Here is a 26,392-nt window from a genome sequence, read left to right as displayed (position 1 = left end):
TAGTCTCACGTCTTACTGCCTTGATTGGTAGCGTTACAGTGTGCGCCAGTGTACGATCGGTCCTCGAGAACGTCTGGGGCTCGATCCTTCACGTTCATGAAATCAAATAAAAAATTGTGAATTTTTTTTTGATTTTTTTTGCGTTTTTGAGTTTTGTGTTGAGTGAGCGTCTGAGGTTTTGGACCGAAAGTTGAGGGGTTCGGGGGTGGATTTTTTTTTCGAGGATTTGAAGATCTTGTGCGTGAGGACTGCGGTGGCCAAGGTGCGCCCGATTCGCCGCAGGTGGGTCCAGGTGAGTCATCAGAGCCAAAAATAAATCAAATTTTAAAGGATCGAAGGGTCGGGGAAGGGTTTTGAGGTGGAAATGCACGTGGAATTATCTCGATTGTGAGGGTTTTGAGAACAGATTTGTGAGGGACTTTATAAATTTCAAAAATGTCTATTGATAATAATTTTATTTCAAAAGGGAGAATTGATGAGTTTTTTTGGTCAATGAGTTTTTTAGCTAAATTTTCGGGATTACATTTGTTGTAGCTCTCAATCGGCTCTACAAAAAAGGTCATGACAAAAATTTTGCCATTTCCCTTAGATTCCAAGATATTTATTGAAAACTGGTCAATACTCAAAATTGACTTATACCTCAAAGAAATCAACAAGAGTAACCCCAGACCACCGAATATTCAAGACATCCTAAAACACCCCAAAAGAAAGGACATTAAAGCGATTTCAAAATACCTAAAAAGCTGCGATATTCAGACATAAAATACGTTTAACTACGACACCAACTAATTAAAGTGTAATTAACACTAAAAAGCTATTGCCATTTTTATATACTTTACTATAATGCAATGATAACTTGTAATATATTTCCTGGCAGTTGAGTGAGCCCAAAAGGGTTTCGGAAGCTTAATAAAAAAAAAAAATTATACCGTTCTCCCACTTCGCCACTGAATTGTTTTTCATTCGTTGTTATTCAATCGGCTTTGATATCAACTCCTAATCGGTGGGAGAGAAATTCCTCTGATTTGTTTACAATCAATAAAATCCTGAAATGAGATCACAACAGAAAGAGTTGGAATGCCACTCATTTGTATGGGAAAACCAGTGCCTGTGTGTATACAGGTGATATAATTTCGAAAATAAAAGAAATAGAGAATCGGTGACACGATAGAATTCCAGGGATTCGTTGAGAAATGCCTTTACACTGGTATTGTGAGAGCGTAGGTGTACGTGAGTACATTTGCGTGGAAGGTGGAGCACATACCTATCTAATCCTACCTACGTGTTACCCTTGGCCACGTCCGATGCGGCCCGACGACGAAAAAGTCCCAGCTGCAGGGGAATGATTAGGTCATCCTTATAAAAAAGTTTGAAATCATTGAGACGATGAAAATTCTTTTATAGCAATTTTGTTCATCTTCATGTTCATGAATTTTCAATTAGGGATCAAGGGAAAATTTGGAGAAATAATATAACAACTTTCGTTAAAGTAACTCTACCCTTACGGTAAATACAAAGATTATTGAAAACCGCAAAAAAATTGTAGAAAACTCGATTAGATTGGGATTTCTAATTTTTTTCTCAATTTCTCAAAGAAGAAATGTTTAAAAATCCGGATTTAACCCGGTGTCTTATATGAAAATCAACATTTCCATTGTAATCAAAGATTAAAATCTGATTTTTTTTTCATTAGATGTGAAAAAATCAAGAATTTTTTTGACACCTCATAAAAAATACTCCACCGTTTTGCAAACAAGTTTTATTATTTATTTATAAGAGGGAGATGTTTGAAAAAATATCAGTATTTTGCGAAATTTAATTTAGATAATACTGAATGGGTATGAATTTTTTCAAATTTTTTCCATGCAATTAAGTTGAAAAATTTTAAAACTGAAAATATCCAAAAGTACAGCGTAGCCCGGCCGAAGGGTAGAGCTACTTTAATTTGTCATAGATGCGAGGTTTCGTTAAATATTTTAATGAAGAAGCTAAAATATTGGCAGCTTCTTGAAAAGGTTCAAGGACTGACCCCCCCTCTGGGTGTAGGAATCGAGTTTGCGGATTATTTTTTAGGAGAAAAAAAATCTCAACAAAAAAGTCTTCGGGCATTTTTTCCCATGCCCCTTCATTCCCCAGATGATCCCCAAAAACCAAAACATCAACATTCCCTCCACCCCTCCACTCCATCACACAGAAAAAAAAATAATACAGATCCCATGACCTCATTTTCTCACTTAACACATCCCAAGGTCATTGATCTTTTCCCGCCGCTTATGGAATTGGAAAGAGCGACTTTAATCCACCATCGCCTCGGAATAAAAAAGAGAAAAAGTAAAAGAACGAGAGAAAAAAGAAACACGAGACAGCGCGTCATTTTGTCCGGTGCAAGAAGTATTTGGCCCACTTAGGAGTTTCACACACGAAAGAGGGGGAGGGAATACCGGCTCTTGATGATAGAACTAACCGGCGCATAACACTTCCTCAATTTGCACCGAGATATCATCCTGTTCCAATTAGAAATGCCACCTGTCGAGTTGACAGTTATGCAACCTTGTATTAACCGTCAAAACATGTTCATTTTTTTTGTCGTTTCTCTCTGCTATTTTATCGGAGAATTGATTATTAATGGCGGCGGGGGATTCCCAGGCGTAACCGGATGTTTAGGACGGGTAGAGGTGACGAGATTCAATGGAAGTTGAGTGATGCGTTGGGAATTTATGGAAATTTTATTATGTGAACATTCATGAGAAATTGCTTCGACAATTTATGCTCAATTATTTCACGCATAGAAAAATAGTGCATTTAGGGAGAAAAGTCAAAGGATTTTTTTTGTGGAGATGGTAGATTTCATCGCTAGGTGCGATCTAACCATTTAAGGATAATCGGGCAAACTGGGAAGGTTGGAAAAAAAGCAGCCATTTTTTTTCTTTTTTTTTACGTATTCTTTAAATGATGGAAAAGGCGTGTGCAAAATTTCTGACTGCTGGGGAGCATGGTTAATTTATTATGAATTTTTGAAAAAGTGGTTATTTAACCCGTGATCAATGATTTTTTGTGATCAATGATCAATGATCAATGATTTTTTGAGTGAAAAAGATTGTCGCTTAGGAGCATTGTTTATTAATAATAGCGAAAAACGCACCGAAAAATGAAATTTCTGCGCACGCAGCCCAAACGAGCAGCAACGTCCCAAGTACCGATTGGGTGAGGGTAGCGCGGTCAATTTAAACGTCTCTTGAGAGAGAGCGATGAAGCGTTGTGATTGGAGCTCCCTCGAGCCAGTGGTACCAGCTCCTGGTGAAAAAAAACTACCGACGATGTTGCCGCTTTTTCGCATGGATTAATATTTTTTCATTTATTTAAAAAAAACCATCTGAAAACCATTCAATGCGTGGAACAGATACAAATAAATTGGATTAGCTCCAAAAATAATTTTTAACCGGAGATACTCCCTAATATTGCCTGAATTTTGAATTTGAATGGGAAAATTTTTTTTACTCAGCGATTGGTTTTCTGCAGGAAAACAATAGAAACCCCTCCGCCTCACCTCCTACATTTCCTCTCGCCCGATTATCCTTAAATCTTTCACAATCGCAATTTTTCATCTCTTTTTCCGTTAGAAAAGCAAAAAAATTCCTCTCCCCTAAAAAATCAGCAACAATGTTATTTCAATGCCATAATATCTCTCCATCACAGAAATAAACGATAAACACCTCGATAAACTCATCAATTACGCCAATAAAAAACGTAATTCATTAGAAAATTATGGAGTAACGTGATTTCCGTGTTCAATGACAAGTACTGTTTATGTAATGTGGGAAAAATAGGGAAAAATATGAGGGGATCCCCGGGAAAAACCGGTATGTAAGGTCAAAGGAGTCGAAGTGAAGGTAAATAGTGGAGAAGCCGCGATAATCAAAGTCTAAACACTGACGTAAAAAAAACATTTTTCCCTCAATTTTTCAACTGCGGTTTTTTCAGATTCCGTAAAATACAGAGACCCATCAAATGAATGAACGGTTGGGTGATTGCCCACTCACTATTGACTCTAGATTTTATTATTTATCCTATTTCACTCCCCATCATTGTTTGCGGTGTAATTACGAGAGGAGTGAGTTATGCAGCTGAAACCGTTGGTTTTCCCCCCAGCGAGTCAACGTCGATTTGTCGACTCTGATCTCTGAATAGAAAGTAGGCAGGAAAAACAGTCGTAAACGAACGAAAAAAAAACTATATATGAAATTACATTTTTTTTACTGCTGTGAGTGGAAAATTTAGCGACGAGTCATGGCAGGCAATTCATCGAGGTGTCGAGTGCTGGCAAAAGTCATAAAGTTGTATTTGAGGTAGACGTTAATCATATTGCTAACAAAACGGAATGAAACAATGAATACACGGAATTTTCTCAATCTTTAGTAAAATAAGCACCGACAAACTTTTCCGAAATTTCATTTAAATTTTATCTTCTGAAGCAATTTCAAGTGCCAAAATGAAAAAAGTAACTCAGAATTCATAGATAACATTTAATTCGTAATTATCAATTCGATAACTCACATTTTCCACGCAATTACAATGCTTCCGCCACTCCAGCAAACAAATTCCCCTCAATTCACAGAAGCATGCTATTACCATTACTTAATAAATATACGTTCCAACCATTAACTGACATTGAATCAACATATAATTGCAAATCAGTAGCGAAGTGGTAAAAGGAGGAGTTAATTTTGATTATTGACCAGTTTTCAATCAGTATCTCGGAATCTAAGGAAGATAGCAAAAGTTTTATTATAAACTTGTTTGGTGAGGAACTAGATTTAGGGTGGACTGGGAGGTTAGAGGATCGTCGGTGTGAAATAATGGTTGAGAGTCTTGACCTAGTATAAACGTTAATTTATTCTCGGGGTCGAACCACGCCTTGTCAAATTTACAAAACACTTTGTCACTTGTTGATCGTACTGAGTTAATTTAATTGTCTATCATTTTAGCACTGTGAGTCACTGGTTGAATGGTCAATAAATAACGTGATTTTCTCTTACTGAATTTCTATCGCCGAGCTAATAGACGCTAATGTACTGTGGTCTAAACTCTACAGAGTTGAATTCCATTCAAAACGTGCTATACGACAGATGGTTTGATACTGATTGGCGTTGATTTACGGTGACTCTACTAGACCTGAGCGTTGACCCGGAAAAGACCGATGATTTTCGTAATTGGCCGAGCTAATCGACCTTGGTCTTGGAGAAGTTGAGTTACGTTTCAAACAAAACTTTTTTGTGGAGCCGATTGAGTGCTACAACAAATGTAATTACGACAATTTCGCTATCTACCTTAGATTCGGAAATATTCCTCAAAAACTCAACTGGGAGGTAAGTCCACTTATCTCCGCTTACCACTTCACTACTGAAATAATACTGCATTGAATTTCCAATCGTTTAAGCACTCGCTCCGCTTCATTTTCAAACTACACGGTGAACATGCGAAAAACATCGTCACAACAGCTCCTACAGCCTCAAAATGTCTACACGTTTCAAATAATTAAGTCGACTTATCTCTTGTTGAGTTTTTGGAGAATATCTCCGAATCTAAAGGAGATAATGAAATTTTCGTAATAACCTTTTTTCTAGAGCAGATTGAGTGCTACAAAAAAGGTTCTGAAAGAAATTTAGCTATCTCCCTTAGATTCCGAGGTATTCACTAAAAACTGGCCAATAGTCAAAATCGACTTAAACCGCTTTACCACTTCGCTACTGAATTCAATTTGTCAGTAGAATTGTGAAAAGATACAATGTTCTTACGACAAAAAGAGAGGAGGTCATCGGGAACCCTCGCTAATTACTGTTTACCCTCCGAAATTGTAAAGACACGAAATATTGCACGGAGAAAAATATTTCATCTTAAAAAAAAAACAACATAGATGAATAAAAAAAACATACTTCGCCGGCTAATTTCAACGAGATGCTGAGCGGACCGAATCGAGGCGTCGGAAGTAAAAAAAGCGTCATTTCCTCTTCCAGATTCGCCAAGTCAAGATGAGGACATTATTTCCCGTGTTCCTCACCGTATTAGCGACAGTGACAGCGGAACCGTACGTACAAATACCTTAGCTCCAGTATTGTTACATTTCCAGCGTAAATAATGGCCATGCAGTCAATTATATGTGTCTTTTTCTCCAACAACAGGTACTACACGGTCGTTGCTCCAAAAGTGGTGCGTCCCAATTCTGAGTACCACGTAGTCGTTTCTACCACCGGTGTATCAGCACCATCGACCATTGTCGTTGAGCTTGATGGAGAGCTTGATAATGGAGAGGTCTTCAGGGTCTTCCATGAGGACGTCGTCGAGCCATACCAAACGAGAGTTTTCAAATTGGATGTAAGACCACAACGAAATGCTCAGTATAGTAATTTTTGCACACCATTTCCTTCTATCATGTATAATTTATTGTTTACTTCAGTTTATTAGATTGAATGAGATTTCTTTTCAACTAATTTTGTCAGATTTGCAACTTGGTTGAATGTTATCATCATCATTACTCTTATTATCCCTTTCTTCTATGCAAACGACTGTCTTTTTTACGGCTCAATCTCTCCCCTCAGCCCTTCGATAAAATGTTAATAGTAACATGTTCAATAGAGAACATTCAATAGAATAAGTCAACAGAATTCGATTTTTTTATGTAACTTATTCTTTTCATATATTTTCTATAGAATTTGCTCGACTCAAATTTTCCAAGTTTTTTTCATTCTATTTTTCTTTTCTTCTCATCAAAAAAATAAAAAAAAAAATTAGAAAATTTAAGCCGAGGAAATTCTATAGAAAATATCTCAATAGAATAAGTTATATAGAAAAATTGAATTCGATTGACTTTTTCTACTGAATATTTTCTATTGAACATTTCAATAGAATCGGCCAAAAACTAATAGAACAGTTCAATAGAAATCCACTAAAATTTTCCAACGAATTCGATAGGTTTTTCTATTGAATTTTTTCGTCCGTGCACACATCGATATATCACAAAAAATCCAAAACTTAAATTTGAACGATTACAAAGTTTCCATTCGGAAGCAAAAAATAATAGTTTTTCCAATTTTCGCAATTGATTTTTTTCACTGAAAAAAAAATCATGGATTTCCTCCTCGATTTCTCAACATGACGGAAGGATTCGAATAATTTAGATTTCTTTTCTCAAGATTGGAGATACGACACCGGGAAGATACCACTTGACCGCGAAAGGAGTGAACGGACTTCTTTTTAGTAATACGACGGATGTTCAGTACATGCACAAGAGCTACTCTGTGTTCATTCAAACGGATCGAGCTGTCTACAAGCCTGGAAGTAAAGTCCTCTTCCGTTGTATAGTTTTGGATTCGAGATTGCGACCGGCACTCACGAGACAGCTTGATGTGTACATTACGGTAAGTGAATCTCAATAATACCTCCAACATTAATAACATATTAAATATCGATATATTGAAGAGCGATCTAAAATATCGCTGATCCATATATTGACATCGAGGATCGATACGTCGATATCGATCATGAATATATTCCACTTTAAATATCGATATATCAGGATGTTGATATATTGCTTGGAAAATTGATTTGGCGATATGAATCATCAGTTATCAAATATATCGACAGAAATATCAGTGCAGATATATCAATGTCATGAAGGGACTGGGGGTCTACGCCCCTTATTCTGACTCTTGTGACCCTCATTATACTCTCGTGACCCTTAATCTGACCCATTCAAAACAATCAAAAACAATCCCTCACAAATATAATGACCCCCCCCCAGGACGGCAGTGGGAACCGCATAAAGCAATGGACTCGTCCCTCCCTCACCCGTGGCATCTTCACCGGAGAGCTCGAGCTCTCCTCCTCCCCGGTCCTCGGGGACTGGAAGATCATCACTAACGTCGTCGATCAGACCTTCGAAAAGCCCTTCCAGGTCGCCGAGTACGTCCTCCCCAAATTCCAGGTGTCCATCGACGTGCCGAAACACTCGACATTCAAATCTGGCAAGGTCATCGCGACTATCCGTGCAGACTACACCTACGGAAAGCCTGTCAAGGGGGAGGCGACCATCACCGCCTACCCGGACTTTTTCTCGGGTGTCCTCCAACCGATCTTCACACCCCCAGTCCGCAAGGTCTTGCCCATCGATGGCAAGGTCACCGTGGACTTCGATATAGCATCTGAACTCAAATTATCGGATGAATACGAGCGTCCGATTGAGATTGAAGCGACAGTCGAAGAGGCCCTGACAGGAAGAAGGCAGAACGTCTCAACCCAGATGACCCTCCACAAGCACAAGTACACGATGGAGTTGATAAAGACTTCTGAGTACTACAAGCCAGGTCTGAAGTACACAGCCTTCATCAAGATCGCTCATCATGATGGGTCACCAGTCAGAGACAGAACGAATGCCGTCGTCATCTCGTATGGCTACACCTTCAATCAATCCGCCTACACCAACATCACGAGGATGCTGGATGACAACGGCATGATCCAGCTGGACTTCTATCCCCCGGTGAAGACGGACCCTGATGATGTGGCTTCACCTCTCAACATTGAGGCTGAGTACCTGAACCTCCACGAGTGGTTCCCAGCTACCAATCAAGCCATGTCGCCTTCTGGAAGCTACATCCAAGCGGTCGTCAGAACCGAGAGCCCTAGGGTCAACCACGAGGTGGAGGTCGAGGTTAATTCCACTGAAGTGCTCAAGTATCTCCATTATGAGGTCCTTGGGAGGGGGGATATCCTCTATGCTGGCTCTGTCTCTGTGGATGGCAAGGTCGGAACCTTCAGGTTCTTGGCGACTTATGTGATGGCACCAACCGCTCATGTCTTGGTTTATTACACGAAAGAGAATGGAGAGGTTGTGGCTGATGCCCTTGACGTTGAGCTGGAGGGAACCCTCCAGAACTTTGTCGAGGTGAGTGTGAAACCCGGCGAGACTGGACCCGGACAGACTGTTGACTTGAATATCACGAGCAGACCGAACTCGTTTGTTGGAGTTTTGGGGGTGGATCAGAGATCACTTCTGTTGAAGAGTGGGAATGATATCAGTAGGGAGGATGTCATGAGGGAGCTGCGGGGGTATGACATGAGTGAGGAGAGCCCTTATGATGGTGAGGGGTGGAGGATGTTCTGGAGGCCGGGAAGTGCTACTGCGCAGGATGTCTTTGATGTAAGTTTTCTATAGGTGAATGATTAATTGACGATGTTAGACTCAAAAAGAACGTACTGATTCAAGTCGATTCTTCGATTTGATTCAAATCGATTTTTCAGCTTGATTCAAGTAGATTTTTCGGCATTAGTCAAGTCGATTTTCAGTGTGATCCAAGTAGCCAAAAAATCTATTTGGGTGGAACCGAAAAATCTACTTGAATTAAACCGAAGTCGACTTGAATCAGACCGAAATTCGACTTGAATCAAGCGGAAAAATCGACTTGAGTCAAACCGAAAAAACTACTCAAATCAAACCGATAAATTGACTTGAATCAAGTTGAATCAAGCCAAAGCTTGACTTGAATCAAACCGTAATCGATCTAATTCAAGTCGAAAAGACGACTTGAATCAGATTGATATGCCGGTTTGCATCTTTCCGAGTCATAGTTGATTCATGTCGATGATCTAACATGAAATAAGTCGATTTCCGGCATAAATCAGTCCGACTTGATTGAAACCGATTTTTCGGTTCAATACAACTTTAATACAACTTGATCTAATAATTATCGTCTTTATCCCGCAGAAAACAGGAACGGTTATTTTAACAAATGCTCACGTACCCGAGAATTTCCCAATGCGTAAGTATCCAAACGCACTTATCGTAATCCAAATAACGCATTAGTCGCATCTAAATAGATCACTAACCACACATCATGCAAAATACAATCATCAGCATAATTGAACCAGAAAAATATTCAAAAACATTACATATCCATTGTCTAAAAAAATAATGCGGCAGTAAATCGTGTGAGTTAGTAGAGCATAAAAACCCACAAGAGAAATTGAAAAAAATTATTTACATTTTAACAATAGGTAACTCACCTCGACTCTCTTTCTATTTCCGTAGTATTCTACAGATCAGGCTTGGGATTCCCCGAAGCAGCCGCGTTCCCCATGGGAGCCGTATTTGATTCAGCTGGCGCAATCCCTCCCGCCAACAAGCCCAAAGTGCGCAAGAATTTCCCTGAAACGTGGCTTTGGCAAACCATTGAGACCGGGTAATGCCGTAACTTCAGTTTAATTTATTAATGATCATTAGTGAGAAAAAAACCGATTTACTTCAGAGAATTTGCGTTTTCTGCTTTTCTATTAATATCATCACTCCTAACGTTTTCATGAAATTCATAATTTAAAACTAATTTATTAATCAAGGTGAGGGATGCTTCGGTAATTTGACAACTTATCATTAATGTTGGGGGTGGGGTAATTATTTCTGACATGATTTATGAAGAGAGAGAAGTGGTAGAACAGCTTGAGTCAGTATGTGGTGCATTCATCCTGAGACCATTTCATCTCGAAACGAAATGGTATCAAACCAACACATCTTTGTACAATCTCAGGGGAACCCCATGAGACCTAACCCAGTTGGACACGTGGCATCGTGTAACCAATCAGAACGATTGGATAGAATTAGCGGGAATTTGTTTTCGATTTGAATTGGCAATACGGTAGAACTCAAGTCGTGATTTCACAGGAAATATTTGACTATCTATACTGAAAAATTAATTTTGTCTGGGATGAATTCATCTAGAATTATTAATGAAGCCTTGACATTGCACTCGTTCAATTCTACCACTTCACCGTTAAATAAAGGTAAGGAAATTAGTAGATAATTGGATTGCAGGGCGTCCAGGATATCTGGAGGGTAGAGTACGAGGCTCTGGCTATGGGGAGTCAACCCTACGTCCTGACATTGGTCCCCCAGTCATCCACAGACTCGTCACAAGACCACCACTGGCTGGTCCCTACGCATTCTCACGTATCCCAACCCCTGTATGGAATAGGCCCCGTGTTTTCCTTATGCATGACATCTCCAACACTTGGCTTTTCACCAATTTCTCCTCAGGGTATTTATCTGCTATCATTTCTATCCGTTCTCCTTGTTCTTATCATTTGTGAAATCTTCCACTCGTGCAGATGTCTCCTCTGTCACTATTTTATTTCTTTTTCCATTCGATTTTTCTTCAATTTTGGGCATAATTTGAGTTATGAACTTATTTAGGCTGAAAGGAGAGACTGTTTTGCGGAAAACTGTACCTGATTCCATTACTTCATGGGTTATCACTGCGTTTTCTGTCGATTCCACTTATGGACTTGGACTCATTGAAGCTCCAAGAAAGGTAATGTGGTAAATCAGTCAATAAAAATTGAGAAATCATCGATTCCTCATCGAATTTCGTAGTCCTAGGAATTAAAGTAGCTCTACCCTTATGGTAAATTCAATTTAATTATCGTTTTGGTTTTTGAAAGAAGAACTGTTTCAAAATCAGGATTTAACCCAGTGTCTTATGTGAAAATCAACATTTCCATTGTGATCAAAGATTAAAATCTGATTTTTTTTTATTAGACGTGAAAAAATCAAGAATTTTTTTGACACCTCATAAAAAATAATCCACCGTTTTGCAAACAAGTTTTATTATTTATTTATAAGAGGGAAATGTTTGAAAAAATATCAATGTTTTGCGAAATTTAATTTAGATAATTCTGACTGGGTATGATTTTTTTTCAAATTTTTTCCATGCAATTTAGTTGAAAAATTTAAAAACTGAAAATATCCAAAAGTACGGCGTAGCCCGGCCGACGGGTAGAGCAACTTTGATTGTGTATAATGGGTATTTACTTTGGAAAATTCACAGCTCAAAGTTTTCAAACCATTCTTCGTCTCTGTGGACCTGCCGTACTCCGTAATGAGAGGTGAAATTGTAGCAATTCCAATAGTGGTTTTCAATTACATGGACCGAGATATTACCGCTGATGTTACCATCGAACACTCCGGACAGTTTGAGTTTGCTGAGGTTTCCAATGAAGTCCATGATAATGGTCCAAGTACGAATTGCTGATCATCATTTTTTGTGTAAGGCCCGGCTCCATTATCTGCCGAACGTTATCTAAATTGATTTTTTGTTGGATTTTTGTATCGAAATTTCAACTCGATGGTCCGTCACTCAGAAACCCACGTTTGGACCCTTAATCTGACTCTTGTGACCCTCATTTCGACCATTATTCTGACCCTTGTGACCCTTAGTTTGATCCTCGTAACTCTTATTTTGACCCTCATGACCCTTAAACTGACAGTTGTGACCCTGTCTGTGATCCTCGTGACCCTTATTCTGATATTCATGACCCCTATTCTGACCCTTAATTTGATATTGGTGTATCTTATTCTGACCCTCATGACCCTCAATTTGATCCTCGTAATCCTTATTTTGACCCTCATGATCCTTAAACTGACCGTTGTGACCCTTTCTCTGATCCTCGTGACCCTTATTCTGATCCTTAATTTGATTTTCGTGACCCCTATTGTGACCCTTAATTTGATCGTCGTGACTCTCATTCTGACCCTCATGACCCTTAAACTGACCCTTGTGATCCCTATTCTGACCCTCGTGACCCTTATGACCCATTTCGAGGGTCTTCGAGTGACTGGCCATCGAGTTGAACTTTCGAGATAAAAATCAAGCGAAAAAAGCAATGAAGCACTTTTGGCAGATAATGGAACCGGGCCTTAAACCCTGTCCTGAAGAACATAAAACCATTAATCGACAAAACCATCGATATTTTCCCACTTTAGAGTTGGAGCTCTATCGAACGAAACGAGTGGATGTCAAGGCCAATTCCGGTGCGGGTGTCTCATTCATGGTGATCCCGAGGGAGCTGGGTTACATTCCGTTGAAAGCCACAGCTACTAGTAAAATCGCTGGAGACAGTGTTGAACATAAACTCCTCGTCAAGGTATCTTCAATCCTCTTCTTCTCCTTTTTTATTTAACGAACGTATCAAAAAGTTTGTGACGACAGTCTGCAGTTTTCATTTCACTTTATTCATTTGCTCATTTCATTCCATTTCATTCGTGAAGTGACGATCAGGAATGAAACCCAAATGAAACCCAATCAACCCATAAACTACTTCCAGGCCGAAGGCGAGACCCAATACCGCAACCGTGCAGTTTTCCTAGACCTCCGCACAGTCTCCTCCCTCTCCACAAACATCACCGTGGATATCCCAAAAAACATCGTCCCAGGTTCTGAGCACATCGAGATCTCGGCAGTTGGGGACATTTTAGGGCCCAGTATTCCGAACCTGGAGTCCCTCATCAAGCTTCCCTTCGGATGTGGCGAGCAGAACATGTTGAATCTAGTCCCCAACATCGTGATCCTGAACTACCTGAAGAACACGAATCAGCTGACACAAGCGGTCCAGGGTAAAGCCCTTCGTTATCTAGAGGTTGGGTACCAGCAGGAGCTGACTTATCGTCACAAGGACGGCTCCTTCAGTGCCTTCGGGGAGTCCGACGAGTCCGGAAGCACCTGGCTGACAGCTTTCGTTGCCAAGTCCTTCAAACAAGCGTCAGAGTACATCATAGTTGAAGACAGGATCATCAACGAGGCCCTCCTCTGGCTGTCGAACGTTCAGACCCCCAATGGGTCCTTCCCGGAGGTCGGGAGGGTCTCCCACAAGGACATGCAGGGTGGCGCCGCCAAGGGCCTCGCACTCACCGCTTATACCTTGACAGCCTTCTTGGAGAACCCCGAGGCCCAGCAGAAGTACAGGAACACGATTAACAAGGGGGTGGATTACATTGTCAGGAACATGGAGGGACTTGATGATCTGTATGCTTTGAGCATTTGTGTTTATGTGCTGAACCTGGCTAAGCACCCTTACGAGGATGTGGCCTTTGGGAATCTGGAGTTCAAGGCTACTACGAAGGATGACATGAAGTGGTGGAACAAGACTGTGGATAAGGATGATAAGAATCCTTGGTTTGATGCTCTTCCTAGGTGAGCCCAGTTTTTTTGCTTTCGAATGGAAGCATTCCCGAGTGGAAATTTTAGTCAGGTCTTGATCAGACACTGATCATATGGGGTAGAAAAGTTCTTTACGGCCGTGTATTGGACAATATTTTTTGCTTATCCAATTGTTTCTTACATCTTTTAGTGCATGCTTTTAAGATCGTAGTTGCATTACATTAGTCAAGTTATCGATCAGGCAGATGGTACAGTTAGAAAAGTTGGCGGGTACAGAATTCCATATCTATGGGATTCCCCGCAGTAAATCGTTCGCGATGTTGAATGGGCGCGAGCTGGCGCTGATACTTCACCATGGCCGACAAAAAATCTTCCGGTTCAATCAAGAAGAGCGTTATTAGGGTACAGATTTTGCGCGTTTAGGTCGAACTAAAAATTATCATTGTTCTCCCGTTTGAAGACGCTTTTGGGAGAGAGATGACAATCGCATGAATAAAAAATCCCACCATTCATGTGATCGTCATCCCTCTCCAGGGCTCATGTGAGGGTTCAGAAGCGCTTGTACAAAAAAATTCCCCAGGGGTTCGAACGACACGAGGAAAACTATTAATTCGCTGGAACAAGAGTAACTATTGAGGGCCGCAACAAAATAAGAACAACTATTAATTCTTTCAAACAAAAGAAGAACAACTACTAAAAGTTCGTTCTTCTCAGGTCTGTTGACGTGGAGATGACTTCTTATACCTTGATGACCTACCTCCAACGAAACCTCGTGAGTGACGCAATTCCTGTCATGAAGTGGCTGGTGAAACAACGGAACCCAGAAGGCGGTTTCTCCTCCACTCAAGACACCGTCGTGGGCATCTACGCTCTCTCCAAGCTCGGGGAAAGACTCCTAACGAAAAACAACAACATCGCCATCACTATCAATTACGAGGGAGGTGGCAGGAGCACCATGAACATCAACGGCGCCAACGCCATGATCCTGCAGAAGCACGTGCTCCCGAAGAAGACTAGGGTCGTCAACATCACAGCATCTGGGAATGGCTTTGCAATAATCCAGGTCTCGACGCAGTTCAACCTGAACGTCACGGGGGCCTGGCCCCTCTTTACGTTGGATCCTCAGGTCGATAAGAACTCGAATGAGAATCATCTACAGCTGTCCATCTGCTCCGGGTTCGTTCCCACGAAGGAGAGCAATGAGAGCAACATGGCGGTGATGGAGGTCAGCTTGCCATCTGGATTCACTGTGGATAGGGACTCGTTACCGAGTCTGGAGGTCTCACAGAATGTCAAGAGGGTGGAGACCAGGAATGGAGATACTATGGTTGTTCTGTACTTTGATAAAATGGTGAGGAAGGAGTACTGTCCCACTGTGTCGGCGTTCAGGACGCACAAGGTGGCGAAGCAGAAACCCGTGCCTGTGTCGATTTATGATTATTATGATTCATGTAAGTATAGAGATTTTTATGGGTGGGTTATGTGAATCTCTGGACTGGAAGGACTGGGTTCGTCCTCGTCGTTAGACACCTGTCCCGGAGACTCTATTCATCACAACACCAAAACACCTTGCTCGCCAATGATCCTTGATCTGATCCTTATTCTGACCCTTAATCTGAACCTCGTGACCCTCATTCCCATCATTATCATACTCTTCGTGACCATTATTTTGACCCTTAATTTGGGAGTCTTAAGTTCGAGCCCCAAATTTTCATCACCAAAAGTCGATTTGGATTTTCACAACATACTAAGATATTGAGACCCTCATTTTCACCCATGACCCTTATTTGAACCCTTAATGTGACTTTGTAATCCTTAATCTAACTCTTGTGACCCTCGTTTGAATCCTTAATCTGATCCTCATTATTACCCCCGTGACTCTTATTTTGACTTTGGTGACCCTTAATTTCTGACCTTTGGTTTTTGACCCTTATGTCCCTTATTTGGACCCTTCCTCTGACCCTTAATCTGGATCTCGCGACACTTATTCAGACCCTTATTATCCTTATTTGGGCTCTTAATCAGACCCTTTCGGCCCTTAATCTGACGGCCCTTAATCTGACCCTTGCGAACTCTATTTGAACCCTTAATCTGACCCCTCTGATCCTTAATCTAACCCTCGTGACCCTTATTCTGACCTTCATGACCCTTGTGACCCTTAATTTCAGAGTTTTAATTTCGAGTACCAAATTTTTATCACAAGAAGTCAAGTCTTGTATTGTATCACATTACCCAATATTTCTTTTAGACAGAAAAAATTTTATCAGAGGGGGGGGGGCAGTATTCACTAATTGCCTTCATTAATTGTATTTTGTCTTGTTTCTTTTCTTTTTTCTTCAGCAAGGAGAGCACGAGTGTTCTACGAGCCTCGAGTATCCACCCTCTGCGACATATGTGAGGGTGAGGACTGTGGAGACTTGTGCACGACAAATCCCAGTGTCCCAGGCACTCAGAAATCAAAGGACCCCAACGGATCCTCGCCGTTGCACACTTGTACATACTTGCTACTTATCCCAGTGTACCTCATGCTTGCGAGACACTGATTACATTGTTCGAATTGTTGAGAAGTTGTAAGAATTTTTATAAGATTTTATAAATGACGATGCGTGTACTTCCTGTGTAATCAAAGTGATAAATGAGTATTTATGTAGAGTTTTTAGCGTTAAGGATTAATATGTCTATTTTTAATTAAAGAATATTAATTAATATCAAGATGGGAAGGTTTTTTCGTTATTTACATGCTGAAAATTCCTTCAGAGATGAGTGTTTTTATTTTGTTTTTTAGCCAACAATGCTGGTCTTCTTCTTCTTCAATTCCAAATGAATATATCCTCCAGCTTCAAATCTCCAATTTTTTGGAGTGTTTATACCCAAAAGAGGGTGTAGCAGGCGGACTTGCGTTTATTCAATATTCAAATCATGTTTCTATTTCCTTTTCTTCTTTCGGTTTCGATATCTGCTCGTCTATAGCCCTTGAGTGATGTAAACATTGTCGATGGCCTTGTAGATGTTTTCGATTTTAGTTGTTTTGAGTACAGGGAGCCTATTCTCGAATTGAAATCGCACGATCGAATTCGACAAATCGTATGCGACTTATGGTACGCCTTATGCGTCGCATGAGATCTCGAGAATGGACTCCCAGGGAGATGAGAAAAAGAAAAAGAGTTATAACACATGAAGAAACAATCAGATGACTTCTACCAAAAAGGCTCCAGCCCCTGCTTGTTTTTTCCTCTCAGACCATTCTACATAATTTCCACGCAAAATCAGCAAATCTAAAAAAGAATGAGTTAAATCCTTCCATTCGGAACCAAAAGTTCAAAAACATTGGAATCGCCGTTCGATTTCACTGCTAATTCAACATCTAACTGACATTATCATTTGAATTATTAGAATTTCCCGGCAAATTACGGTTGACTGCGCATGCGCATTTTCGTCATTTTTTTTTCTCGTAGAGATATAAACACTCGGCACACACGTGTAGCTGGACGCAGCTCTAAGTTGTCTTTGTCTAATTAATTTTGGTGATAAATAATTATTAAGAATGAAAGTGGAAGCAGAAATTGAGGAGGTGGTGATTGAGCCTCGGAAAATTCAACCGATAATTGGTGAGCTAGCCATCACATGCAGAGTTAACCTCTTCAACTTCCCTTTCAGATTTTCCATTCATCAATTGTTGAGTTATCTGATCTAATGAGCATTTCTGGAAAAAAATCTCAAGAGACCTTTTTAGTAGGAAGTTTATTTTTTTAACAAGAATGGTTTTCCAACATTATTGTCTAAGTTTCATTCATTTCCAAGAGATTTGCTAAGATCAAATGTTTCTTCACCCAAGTTAACTGTCATAATCCATTGTGATTTTTTTTTAAAATTGTTTTCGCTAGATTATTTCATACGATGTTATTTTATTTTCTTTCCATTTCCGTCTTCACAACTAGATTAATTTAATTTTATCAATTCTTATTGTTGTTGTATGGTCTTTCGTTTCTTAATTCACAAGTTACAACATTGAATGATGAGGAGTTCCTCGTAAATCACGTGAGAATACAGATCGACAAACAATTTTCGATAATTAGGGGGGGTTGGGGTGAAATGGACACTTTTGACTTTTTTAAAAATATTCATAACTCAGAAACAGATTTATTAATTGAGCTCAGTCTAAGCTCATCACAAAGAGGAATCATTGTTCTTTCTATTGAAAAATAAAATTATTCGATTTCATGAACAATTCAACACGTGATGAACATTTTAAAAAAAGTCAGAAGTGTCCATTTTACCCCACCCTCCCCTATACCTAAAATTTTTCATTTCTTTTTTTTTTAAGGCCCGGGTGTACTATCTTTCGAAGGTTATTTCGATATTTTTTTTTTCATCTTTCGTCATCTGAAATTGTCAATTAAGTCCTGCATCATGCAAAAATTTTGAAAAATTATGAATGAATAAAAAAAAAGTAGAAAAAATTCTCAATTTTTTCAAAGAGCATTTTTAATTTATATTCAGAATAAGTTGAATAACAAGAAATTGAAAAATGTATCTGATTTACGGTGACAAATGGCGACCTGTCACCCAATATCATGCAGGGGGAAGACTGATTTCGTAAATATTTTCCCACACTGCACAGAGACATTTATTACGGAAAAGGCTCTTTGAAAAAAGTTGTGATATTTTGGAGAATTTTTTAATCACACTTTTATCACATAAAAATGGCAGATGACTACATACCACTGTTTTGAAAATTGAGATACCTAGCTGTCACTTCCCATGAGGAGTTAGTGTTTTGTTATCCACCATGGAAAATGACAGCTAATAGATAATTTGCCACAGCGAATCAGATATTTGTAATTTCCACTTTTTTCAACTCATTCTGAATCTCAATTAAAAACGCTCTTTGAAAAAGTTCAGAATTTTTTCTATTTTTCTTATCATTCTATCATAATTTTTGGGAATTTCTACATGATGTACCACTCAATTGACAATTTTGGATTACGAAAGATAAAAAAATCCAGATAACATTCTAAAGATAGTACACCCGAGCCTTAAGTAACTTTTTTTAATTGACATTAAAAAAAAGTCAAAAGTGTCCGTTTCCCCCCAACCTCCCCTCCTCAATTTATAAAAAACTGCAATTGTCCACTTGTGTTCCACAGTTAACTTCCAAAATGGACAATTAAAAGACACAGAAGCGCGGAAAATGAAGTCAGGAGTGTTTTACGACGAGAAGAAGAAGAAAACCCTTGTGGCAATGTCCAACGGTCAAGTGGTATACCGAGGCTACCGTCCAGATCCTGCGAAAGAGCTGACCTACACGATGCTGGCGGTCCACAACAGAAAGACTGGCAAAGTTCGACTAATCCAGGCGGAGCGGTGGCAGGTCGCTCCTGTGCTGGACCGAGAGCCCGAGAGGAAGGACGAGATCGATGGCAACAGACTCATGATGCTCAACAGAACGTTCGGGTCCAAGAAGGTCAAACGAAGGACTGAGCAGTACGAGAAAATGAAGGTCAATGTGGATGCTGTCCAGCAGCAGCTGGAAGAGACTGTTTCCAGTACGTGGATTTTTATTTCAGGAGTGGAGGGAAAACCTCATCATATTTTCTTTGTAGAGAATTCACTGCTTCTCTACAAACAAGTTTTATGACATTTTTTGCTGCCGAATGGAAGCTTTATAATCATCATTTCTTTCGATTTCCTAATTTTCGATTAGCGAAATAGCGAATCGTGATTCCTCAAAAATAGTTTTTTGCCGATATCTCCTTAAGGGGAAACGGAACCCCTGCAAAATTCTACAAAGTATTACAATTTTTTTCAAAGAGTTTTTTCTGTAATAAATGTCTCCTTTTTTTTGATTATTCATTTATAATTATTAAAACTTGTGCATGATGCAGGACTCAATTGACAATTTCAGATGACGAAAGATGAAAAAAAACACCGAGATAACGTTCGAAAGATAGTTAATAACCTGACAGATAATGTAATAATTTCTGTTCATTCATTTCAGACGTGGAAATTGACAGAGACGACCTCACGAGTAAAATTGATGACCAATCCGCACACTTACCTCCATGCAACAGAGATGCAGCACTCGTGGAAGAGGTTTATAATCTTCATGACATCATCCCCAAGGATCTCCTGAAGGCACTGCACTCTCAAGTTGAATACATTCAAGCCCTCGAGAGGTACTACATTCAACATTTTACACTGGAAAAAACCATATTCTCAAGCAGACAAAAAAAGGATTTGTTTGGTTCGAATTTGAAAGTCTCAAGCATGAATAATTGTTCTGCTTTCGACAGCAACGAAATATTTGGCTCGAGAGGCGGACCATTCACATCAGACGGTGCCTTTTCAGGATGAAAATATATAAAGGAAAATTTATCAACAAATATTTTATTCCCAAGTTACGAGATTGCTATCATATCATTATTATTGTTTCATTTGAGGGTTCATTTAGTGTCTGTGATTATTTTTCGAGAGTAAAATACGTATGGTAGTACAGAATAACGAATAGGCACTGCTAGGAAGGAGAGTCCCTCTTCGACAGAATAATAATTCTTTGGAAAAAAGAAATCGATTTTTGCGACAAAAATTTTACATCTCAGGTCACTGATGTGTATTCATTTCATTCCAGAACCTCAGAATTTTATTCACGAACGTTGAGAGCTGTCAAGGAATGTCCCCAGACTGAGAAGAAAATCGCAATATTGGAGTTCATTTACTCAGTCGCTACTTGGTTGAATATGCCAATGAAAGATGCCAAGAAGAAGAGTAAGGACATTTGTCCTGTGTCTCCAGAAGTTTCTCAGTATATACTCGAGACTTACAGTGTGAATAGCACTTCAGGAAGGTAAAAAGGATGAAAAAAAATATCAAAATTTATTGAGAATGCATGAAAATTTCAATTTTGGGGCATCAGAGCCGGTTAATTATGGAATTATCTGCGTATTTTCCATTTTTTGCCATTCATCACCAAGATGATTACCCAGATAATGAAAATATCATCTTTCAATTAAAAAAAAAGGTGTAAAAAAAATTGGGAAATTTTCATTTTCAATTCAAGTACTTCGATAATTTTTTTTTATCCTTGAAATACTTTTAAATATTTGTAGTTGACCATCAGAGCTTTATCATTTGTCAGCTTAATCATTTTATCATTTGCAATTTGAAAATGTAAATTTACTTCTTCATTTTGGACCTTTGGAAAATATTTCAGAAATTTGAAGAACAAAATCAGAATTGCTATTTTTTGAGGGGTTTCTGAAGTCATTGATATATTACAATTTTGTAAGATTGATTATATAGATCTGAAAACGAATAATTAGTGCAAAAAAATTTTTTTTATTCTTCGTTTGCCCGAAAATGCTTAAAATGCCAAAAACAGTCCAAGGCCCCCAATTTTTGAGCTACGAAGGATTTTTTTTTCAAAATTTTCGGAAAAATATGTGGAATAACAATTGCGAGCTAGTTTTTTTTTAAGTCGCCTCTTAAATGGCTAAATTTGCTTTTTTTATTTTTTTTACCCAAATAGTGAATTTTTTAATATGAAAAAAATCGAAATCAGGTGTGTAAGAGTCGAATTCCAAAAAACTGGCTGGTAATTATTGTTCCCCACATTTTTCCGAAAATTTTGAAAAAAAAAAATCTTTTGTAGCTTAAAAATTAGCGGCCCTGGACTGTTTTTAGCATTTTAAGCATTTTCAGGTGAACGAACAATAAAAACAATTTTTTTGCACTAATTATTCGTTTTCAGATCTATATAATCGATCTTCAACGTATGAAAAGTCTCACTCAATAACCCACGACTTTCAAAACTCATAGTAGTCTCTCCTTAACCCAGAAAAATGTTTTTTGATAAGTGCGTTGTTGCTTGTATAAAAAAACTCATGACTGGAAAATTGGTAAGACGAAAATATCTTGTTATTCCATTTTCTTTAGATTACGACCAGTGACAGTACGCGACAAGGCCCTCATTCACTGCCTGATCCTGACCCTCATGATATCCAACTTCAAACTAGATCTGGAGATGTTCGCGACTCTCCTAACAGGCCGATTGGGTCTGAAGAAGCTACTCGAACTGGCTAGATTAATTGGTGCAGTTTCAGTCAAAACTGATAAGAAGATAGTCTTCCTAAAGGTGCCACTACCAGCCGCCCCAACCCTGGTGCATCGTGGAAAGAAGAAAAACATGTAAAATAAAAGCTAGAGTAATGAATTTTATACTTCTTCGGTTTTAACGGGCTAAATAAATGATAAGATATTTTCAGTGTTTGAATTTTTATTACTCCATTTGTGTTTGTTTCGCATTATTCTAATTGTTGGAAGAATGAGTCATTTCTGGTCAGGTACTCTGCATAGAAGTTATCAGAACAATAAATCATAATAGCTATCATATGCAGACATGAAAAATTTCGAAGAGTCGACAATGAGTTGATGCATTGCGACCATAAACAGCCGGAATGACAAAAATGTAATTGTTTTATCCTTCTTTAGGGTCAGGAAGTTGACGAGATTTTTCAGCGATTACATGTGTTCAATCAAAACATTTTTTATTCAATTCTAAAAGATGAGTACAGGATTACAATCAAGAAATTATTTATAGGAAGATGGAACCCACACGCTGACCCCACAAATGTTTACTCCAGTCGATGTTTTTGATGATTTCATGGACGACTGCATCCTTTGAAAGAATGAAAATCGGGATTCACTAGTAGAGTGAGGAAAGATGAGTCGATTCGATGAGAGAATTATTTTGGAGAAATATCTCGAAATCTTATGGAACTGAAAAAACTTGAGAAAACATTGACTCGCTTCGCTCGGTAGAATCGCGGATGCTGGGCCCTATGACATAAAATAATATACGAAACTCGTGCGTAATGGTGTTTTTTGACTCGTGGGATTATAAAACTCGCCTTCGAAGTTGTGAAATGAGCCGAAGGCGAGTTTTATAATCCCACGAGTCAAAAAACACCATTACGCACTTGTTGCGTAATATACTAATTCATCATATGCTGGACATTCCGAGAAATTTTCATGTTTGTATTTATAAAGATACGCCTGGAAGCATTCATCCCCTGAGAACATCTGATAGGTGATAATCACCTCTTCATGTCGATTAGTCATCGACAAGCAATCGACCCTCGATCGACTAGTGATTAGAGACGCAAAATGACCGTCATTTTTTATATCGCGTCATATGACCAAAAAATGACGGTCATGTGACGCACAAATTTTCCAACTACAAACGACTGTCACAAATCATTTGTAACCAAATTGTTGTCAAACCATGTATATAGTTGCATAATGACGATCATAACTAATTTCCAATTTGTGACGCTCATGAATAAAACAAAATAGTTTCATCTATATGGATGGAAAAAAACGTGATTTCCATTTCAAAATGCGGATTAGGCCAGTACAAAAGGAATTCAACCGAAAATTGACCGAGAAAAAAATAAAGTTTCATCTATATAAATGAAAAATGACTGTCATTTTTTCTTGACAAGTTGTGACGGTCACAGAAGGGGGAGGGGGAATTGTGACAGCCGTCATGAACGCCTCGTCATGTGACCGTCAATGACGGTCCGCTTCGCTCCGCGTCCGTGAATCTCTGCCTACGGCCGTCACGACAAAAAATATTGTTCGTCATACGGCAAAAAAAAAATTTTCTGACGAATATTATTGCAGCCCTCGCCTTCGGCTCGTGCAAACCTCATATTCGCCAGAAAAGTTTTTTTCGGCCTAATGACGAAATAGTATATTTATTTAGGGCGATGCATCGACTGTCAGATAATCGTCGTATAAAGTTTATGGTATTTTTTTTTCTGATTTTGGCTAATAAGTCAATAAATAAATGGCAATTAAAGTAATAAATTTAATGAAGGGTAATAGATGAACAATTGATTTTATTTCTTTATGCATTTGTGATGAATTATCCCTGTAATGAGTTATCCGTGTGATGAGTTGTTCCTGTGATTAAATTGTCTTGCGTTGAATAGGGATAATTAATTGTACCATGATGAAATTCGGTAGATTCGTTTTTGTGCACGAGTGCGGAATTTCAAGAGCGTGCGTAAAGTTGACTTTACCCACGCTGTGCGGAAAACAACAGCTTTACGCACACTCAACCGTTTCGAAAAGTGCACTTTTCAGGCACGATCTTCAGGTGGATTTGTTAATAAATATCTGTCGATTAAAGGGAGACAAGCAAATTGTCCTAAGGGACCCCCTCCGTGCAGAGGAACAGGAGTCGCAAAAAAAGCATATGAAATATTTCGAAACATCTGAATTCTAAATCAACTTGAAATTTCGTCCTTTCGATTTTTCGAGGGATTTTTTTTCATGTTTATGATTTTCACGGATGAAGGTGGAAAAAATCGTTTTCATGTCCTCAGTAGATTTTATTCCAGACAGAAAACCAGATTACATGTTCCATTATATCTATTTCGGACATATGGATAACACAGCTGGGTATAACGACGAGAATACACCGCAAATCCACACGTCGAAGAATTCCTGGGCTTTTTCGAAAATCCGGGGTAAATCACCGACACATAGTGTGTATCCAGAGATTTTTAGACACCTTCCTTGATCAGTCACATCCAAATCTGTGTTCTCTCCTATGATTAAAGGCGATTTTTGAAAATTCCATTCAATTACCAATTTTAGTGCCAGTTGAAGGGATACTTTTGGAAATTACGTAATTATTTCGGTAATAAGTGACTTCAGAACAAAACTTTGAAAGAAAATTTGTCATAAAAAATTCCATTAAAAATTTTTTGCCGAACAAATAGTCTTTCCAAAACTATCATGATATATGATCATGATGCAATTAAGTTTGAGGCAGTTCTAAGTCTTGCAGTAGCGAAACGGTTCAAGTCGACTCATCTATCAGTTGAGTTTTTGATGAATATTTCCGAATCTAAGGGAGATAGCGAATTTTTCATAACTATATTTGTTGTAGCTCTCAATCCACTCTACAAAAAAGGTTATAATAAAAATTTCGCTATCTCCCCTAGATTCCGAGATATTCATTGAAAACTGGTCAATAGTCAAAATTGACTTGTACCGTTTTACCACTTCACTACTGAATTATTCATGTTTAGGACCTTCAAATTCAAACCAAACAATTATTTCTTGCGTTATTTTCAACTAACGATTTTTGGGCCAAACAAGACTTGTTTGAGAACTTAGTTTTGAGGCTTTCGCGGCCATGATTAATGAAATCTTTGGCTTCCGGATGGATGCCGCGTTTGGATTCAGCGTTTGTTTTTTTCTCAATATGTCGATGAAAATAACCGACAAGTGCAGTATTCGACTTTTGCGGAGATTAAAGCCATAGTCATATCAGAACTTCATTTATTTTAGCAGGAAAATTTCCAGTCAAGTTTGCCATGCAATTGTTGAGGGGCTCACCCAACCAGAAAATCGGTTTCCGTACTGATCTTCACTTTTCCTCCCCCGGGGATTGGTATCCCTTCTCCAAACTCATAAAAGTGAAAATCACTACGGGAAAATACCGTTTACGGCTAGTGTCCTGGGGTTTTTTTACTCGCGTGGTTTGCCAGTCCTCGCCTTCGGCTCGGACGCCAACTCCACGCGAGTGAAAACCCCTATGGCACTCGTCCTGAAATATACTATTGATTTTCATATATATATCAACATTAAAAATTATCAGGCGAATTATAAAAAATTATCTGTTGCATACCGTGTTGAATATATAAAATAATAGTCGCCTAGTGCAATATTATTGACTGAAATTTGGGTGGGAAAAATTCTAGAAATTTTTAATTTTACCCCCCTCCGCCGCGAAACATCGAATACTACATCCCTACCGACAGACATTCAGATGGGTGGAATAATCCCAAAAATCTCTTTTGGCATTCTCTCGCAAAACCACTTAAAACCGAAATAATTCACTTTTTCACTTTTATCGAAAAATGATGAAAAAATCATCACCACTGGGTGCAGCGAAGGTACAACCGATGAGAGCAACAGCTGCCACGATGAAAAATATCTTCGACGTATTCATCACTATTTTGTGAGCCAACAATACTGTTCGGTGGTTGTTTCCACAGTGAAAACGAAGTAGCTAATGCAATTCGGTTTTACTTGTCTTCCAATGGGCAAAGATAATGAGCCGCCTTATATACTATCAGGGCAATATTTCCTCGTGTTTTATGCTCTAGTTATTCACTATTTCCGGGAAATATTTGGGGCGGGAGTGGGGTACGAATAAATAATAAATTCCGGAAAAAGAGAAAATCAGAATTTGAAGATTTTCCCGGGGAGATATTGTTTTTTTTTTGGATTTCGTAACGATATGTTGGAGAAAGATTCTAGGCTTGAGGTTTCGGGGGAAAAGTCTGCACCTTAGATGGTCATAAATTTTTTTTCCTGGAAAATCGAGTAATCCAATC

The 26,392-nt window shown here is 38.8% G+C and overlaps 2 protein-coding genes and 1 long non-coding RNA gene across 4 annotated transcripts; 2 read left to right on the top strand and 1 right to left on the bottom strand.

Moving 5' to 3' along the window:
* The first annotated feature begins 54 nt into the window (after positions 1-54).
* Positions 55-16,691, top strand: LOC107044923 (CD109 antigen). Of its 2 annotated transcripts, none has more exons than XM_015267003.1 (13): positions 55-292; positions 6,015-6,085; positions 6,180-6,372; positions 7,191-7,415; positions 7,799-9,193; positions 9,758-9,812; positions 10,859-11,081; positions 11,237-11,354; positions 11,871-12,060; positions 12,806-12,966; positions 13,147-14,012; positions 14,694-15,430; positions 16,320-16,691. In XM_015267003.1, exons 2-13 carry the CDS (start codon positions 6,030-6,032, stop codon positions 16,520-16,522), a joined length of 4,422 nt encoding a protein of 1,473 aa, XP_015122489.1. In that variant the 5' UTR covers positions 55-292; positions 6,015-6,029; the 3' UTR covers positions 16,523-16,691. The 2 variants fall into 2 exon arrangements, with proteins under 2 accessions (XP_015122489.1, XP_015122490.1); XM_015267004.1 differs by lacking the exon at positions 10,859-11,081 and adding an exon at positions 10,082-10,232.
* Positions 16,692-17,424: 733 nt separating this feature from the next.
* Positions 17,425-22,239, top strand: LOC107044916. Its single transcript, XM_015266991.1, has 5 exons — positions 17,425-17,587; positions 19,127-19,525; positions 19,978-20,155; positions 20,608-20,823; positions 21,912-22,239. Exons 1-5 carry the CDS (start codon positions 17,524-17,526, stop codon positions 22,165-22,167), a joined length of 1,113 nt encoding a protein of 370 aa, XP_015122477.1. The 5' UTR covers positions 17,425-17,523; the 3' UTR covers positions 22,168-22,239.
* Positions 22,240-24,352: 2,113 nt separating this feature from the next.
* On the bottom strand, positions 24,353-26,103 carry LOC107044918. Its single transcript, XR_001461383.1, has 2 exons — positions 25,932-26,103; positions 24,353-24,592 (listed from the first exon to the last, which is right to left on the bottom strand). It is a non-coding gene; the product is annotated as an uncharacterized LOC107044918 (long non-coding RNA).
* Positions 26,104-26,392: the final 289 nt, after the last annotated feature.

Source organism: Diachasma alloeum, unplaced genomic scaffold (genome assembly GCF_001412515.2).
Source record: "Diachasma alloeum isolate Michigan unplaced genomic scaffold, Dall2.0 Dall_scaffold_00840, whole genome shotgun sequence".
NCBI classification, from domain to species: Eukaryota; Metazoa; Arthropoda; class Insecta; order Hymenoptera; family Braconidae; genus Diachasma; species Diachasma alloeum.
Note: the sequence above shows the minus strand (reverse complement) of the source record. Positions and strands in the feature narration are given on the sequence as shown.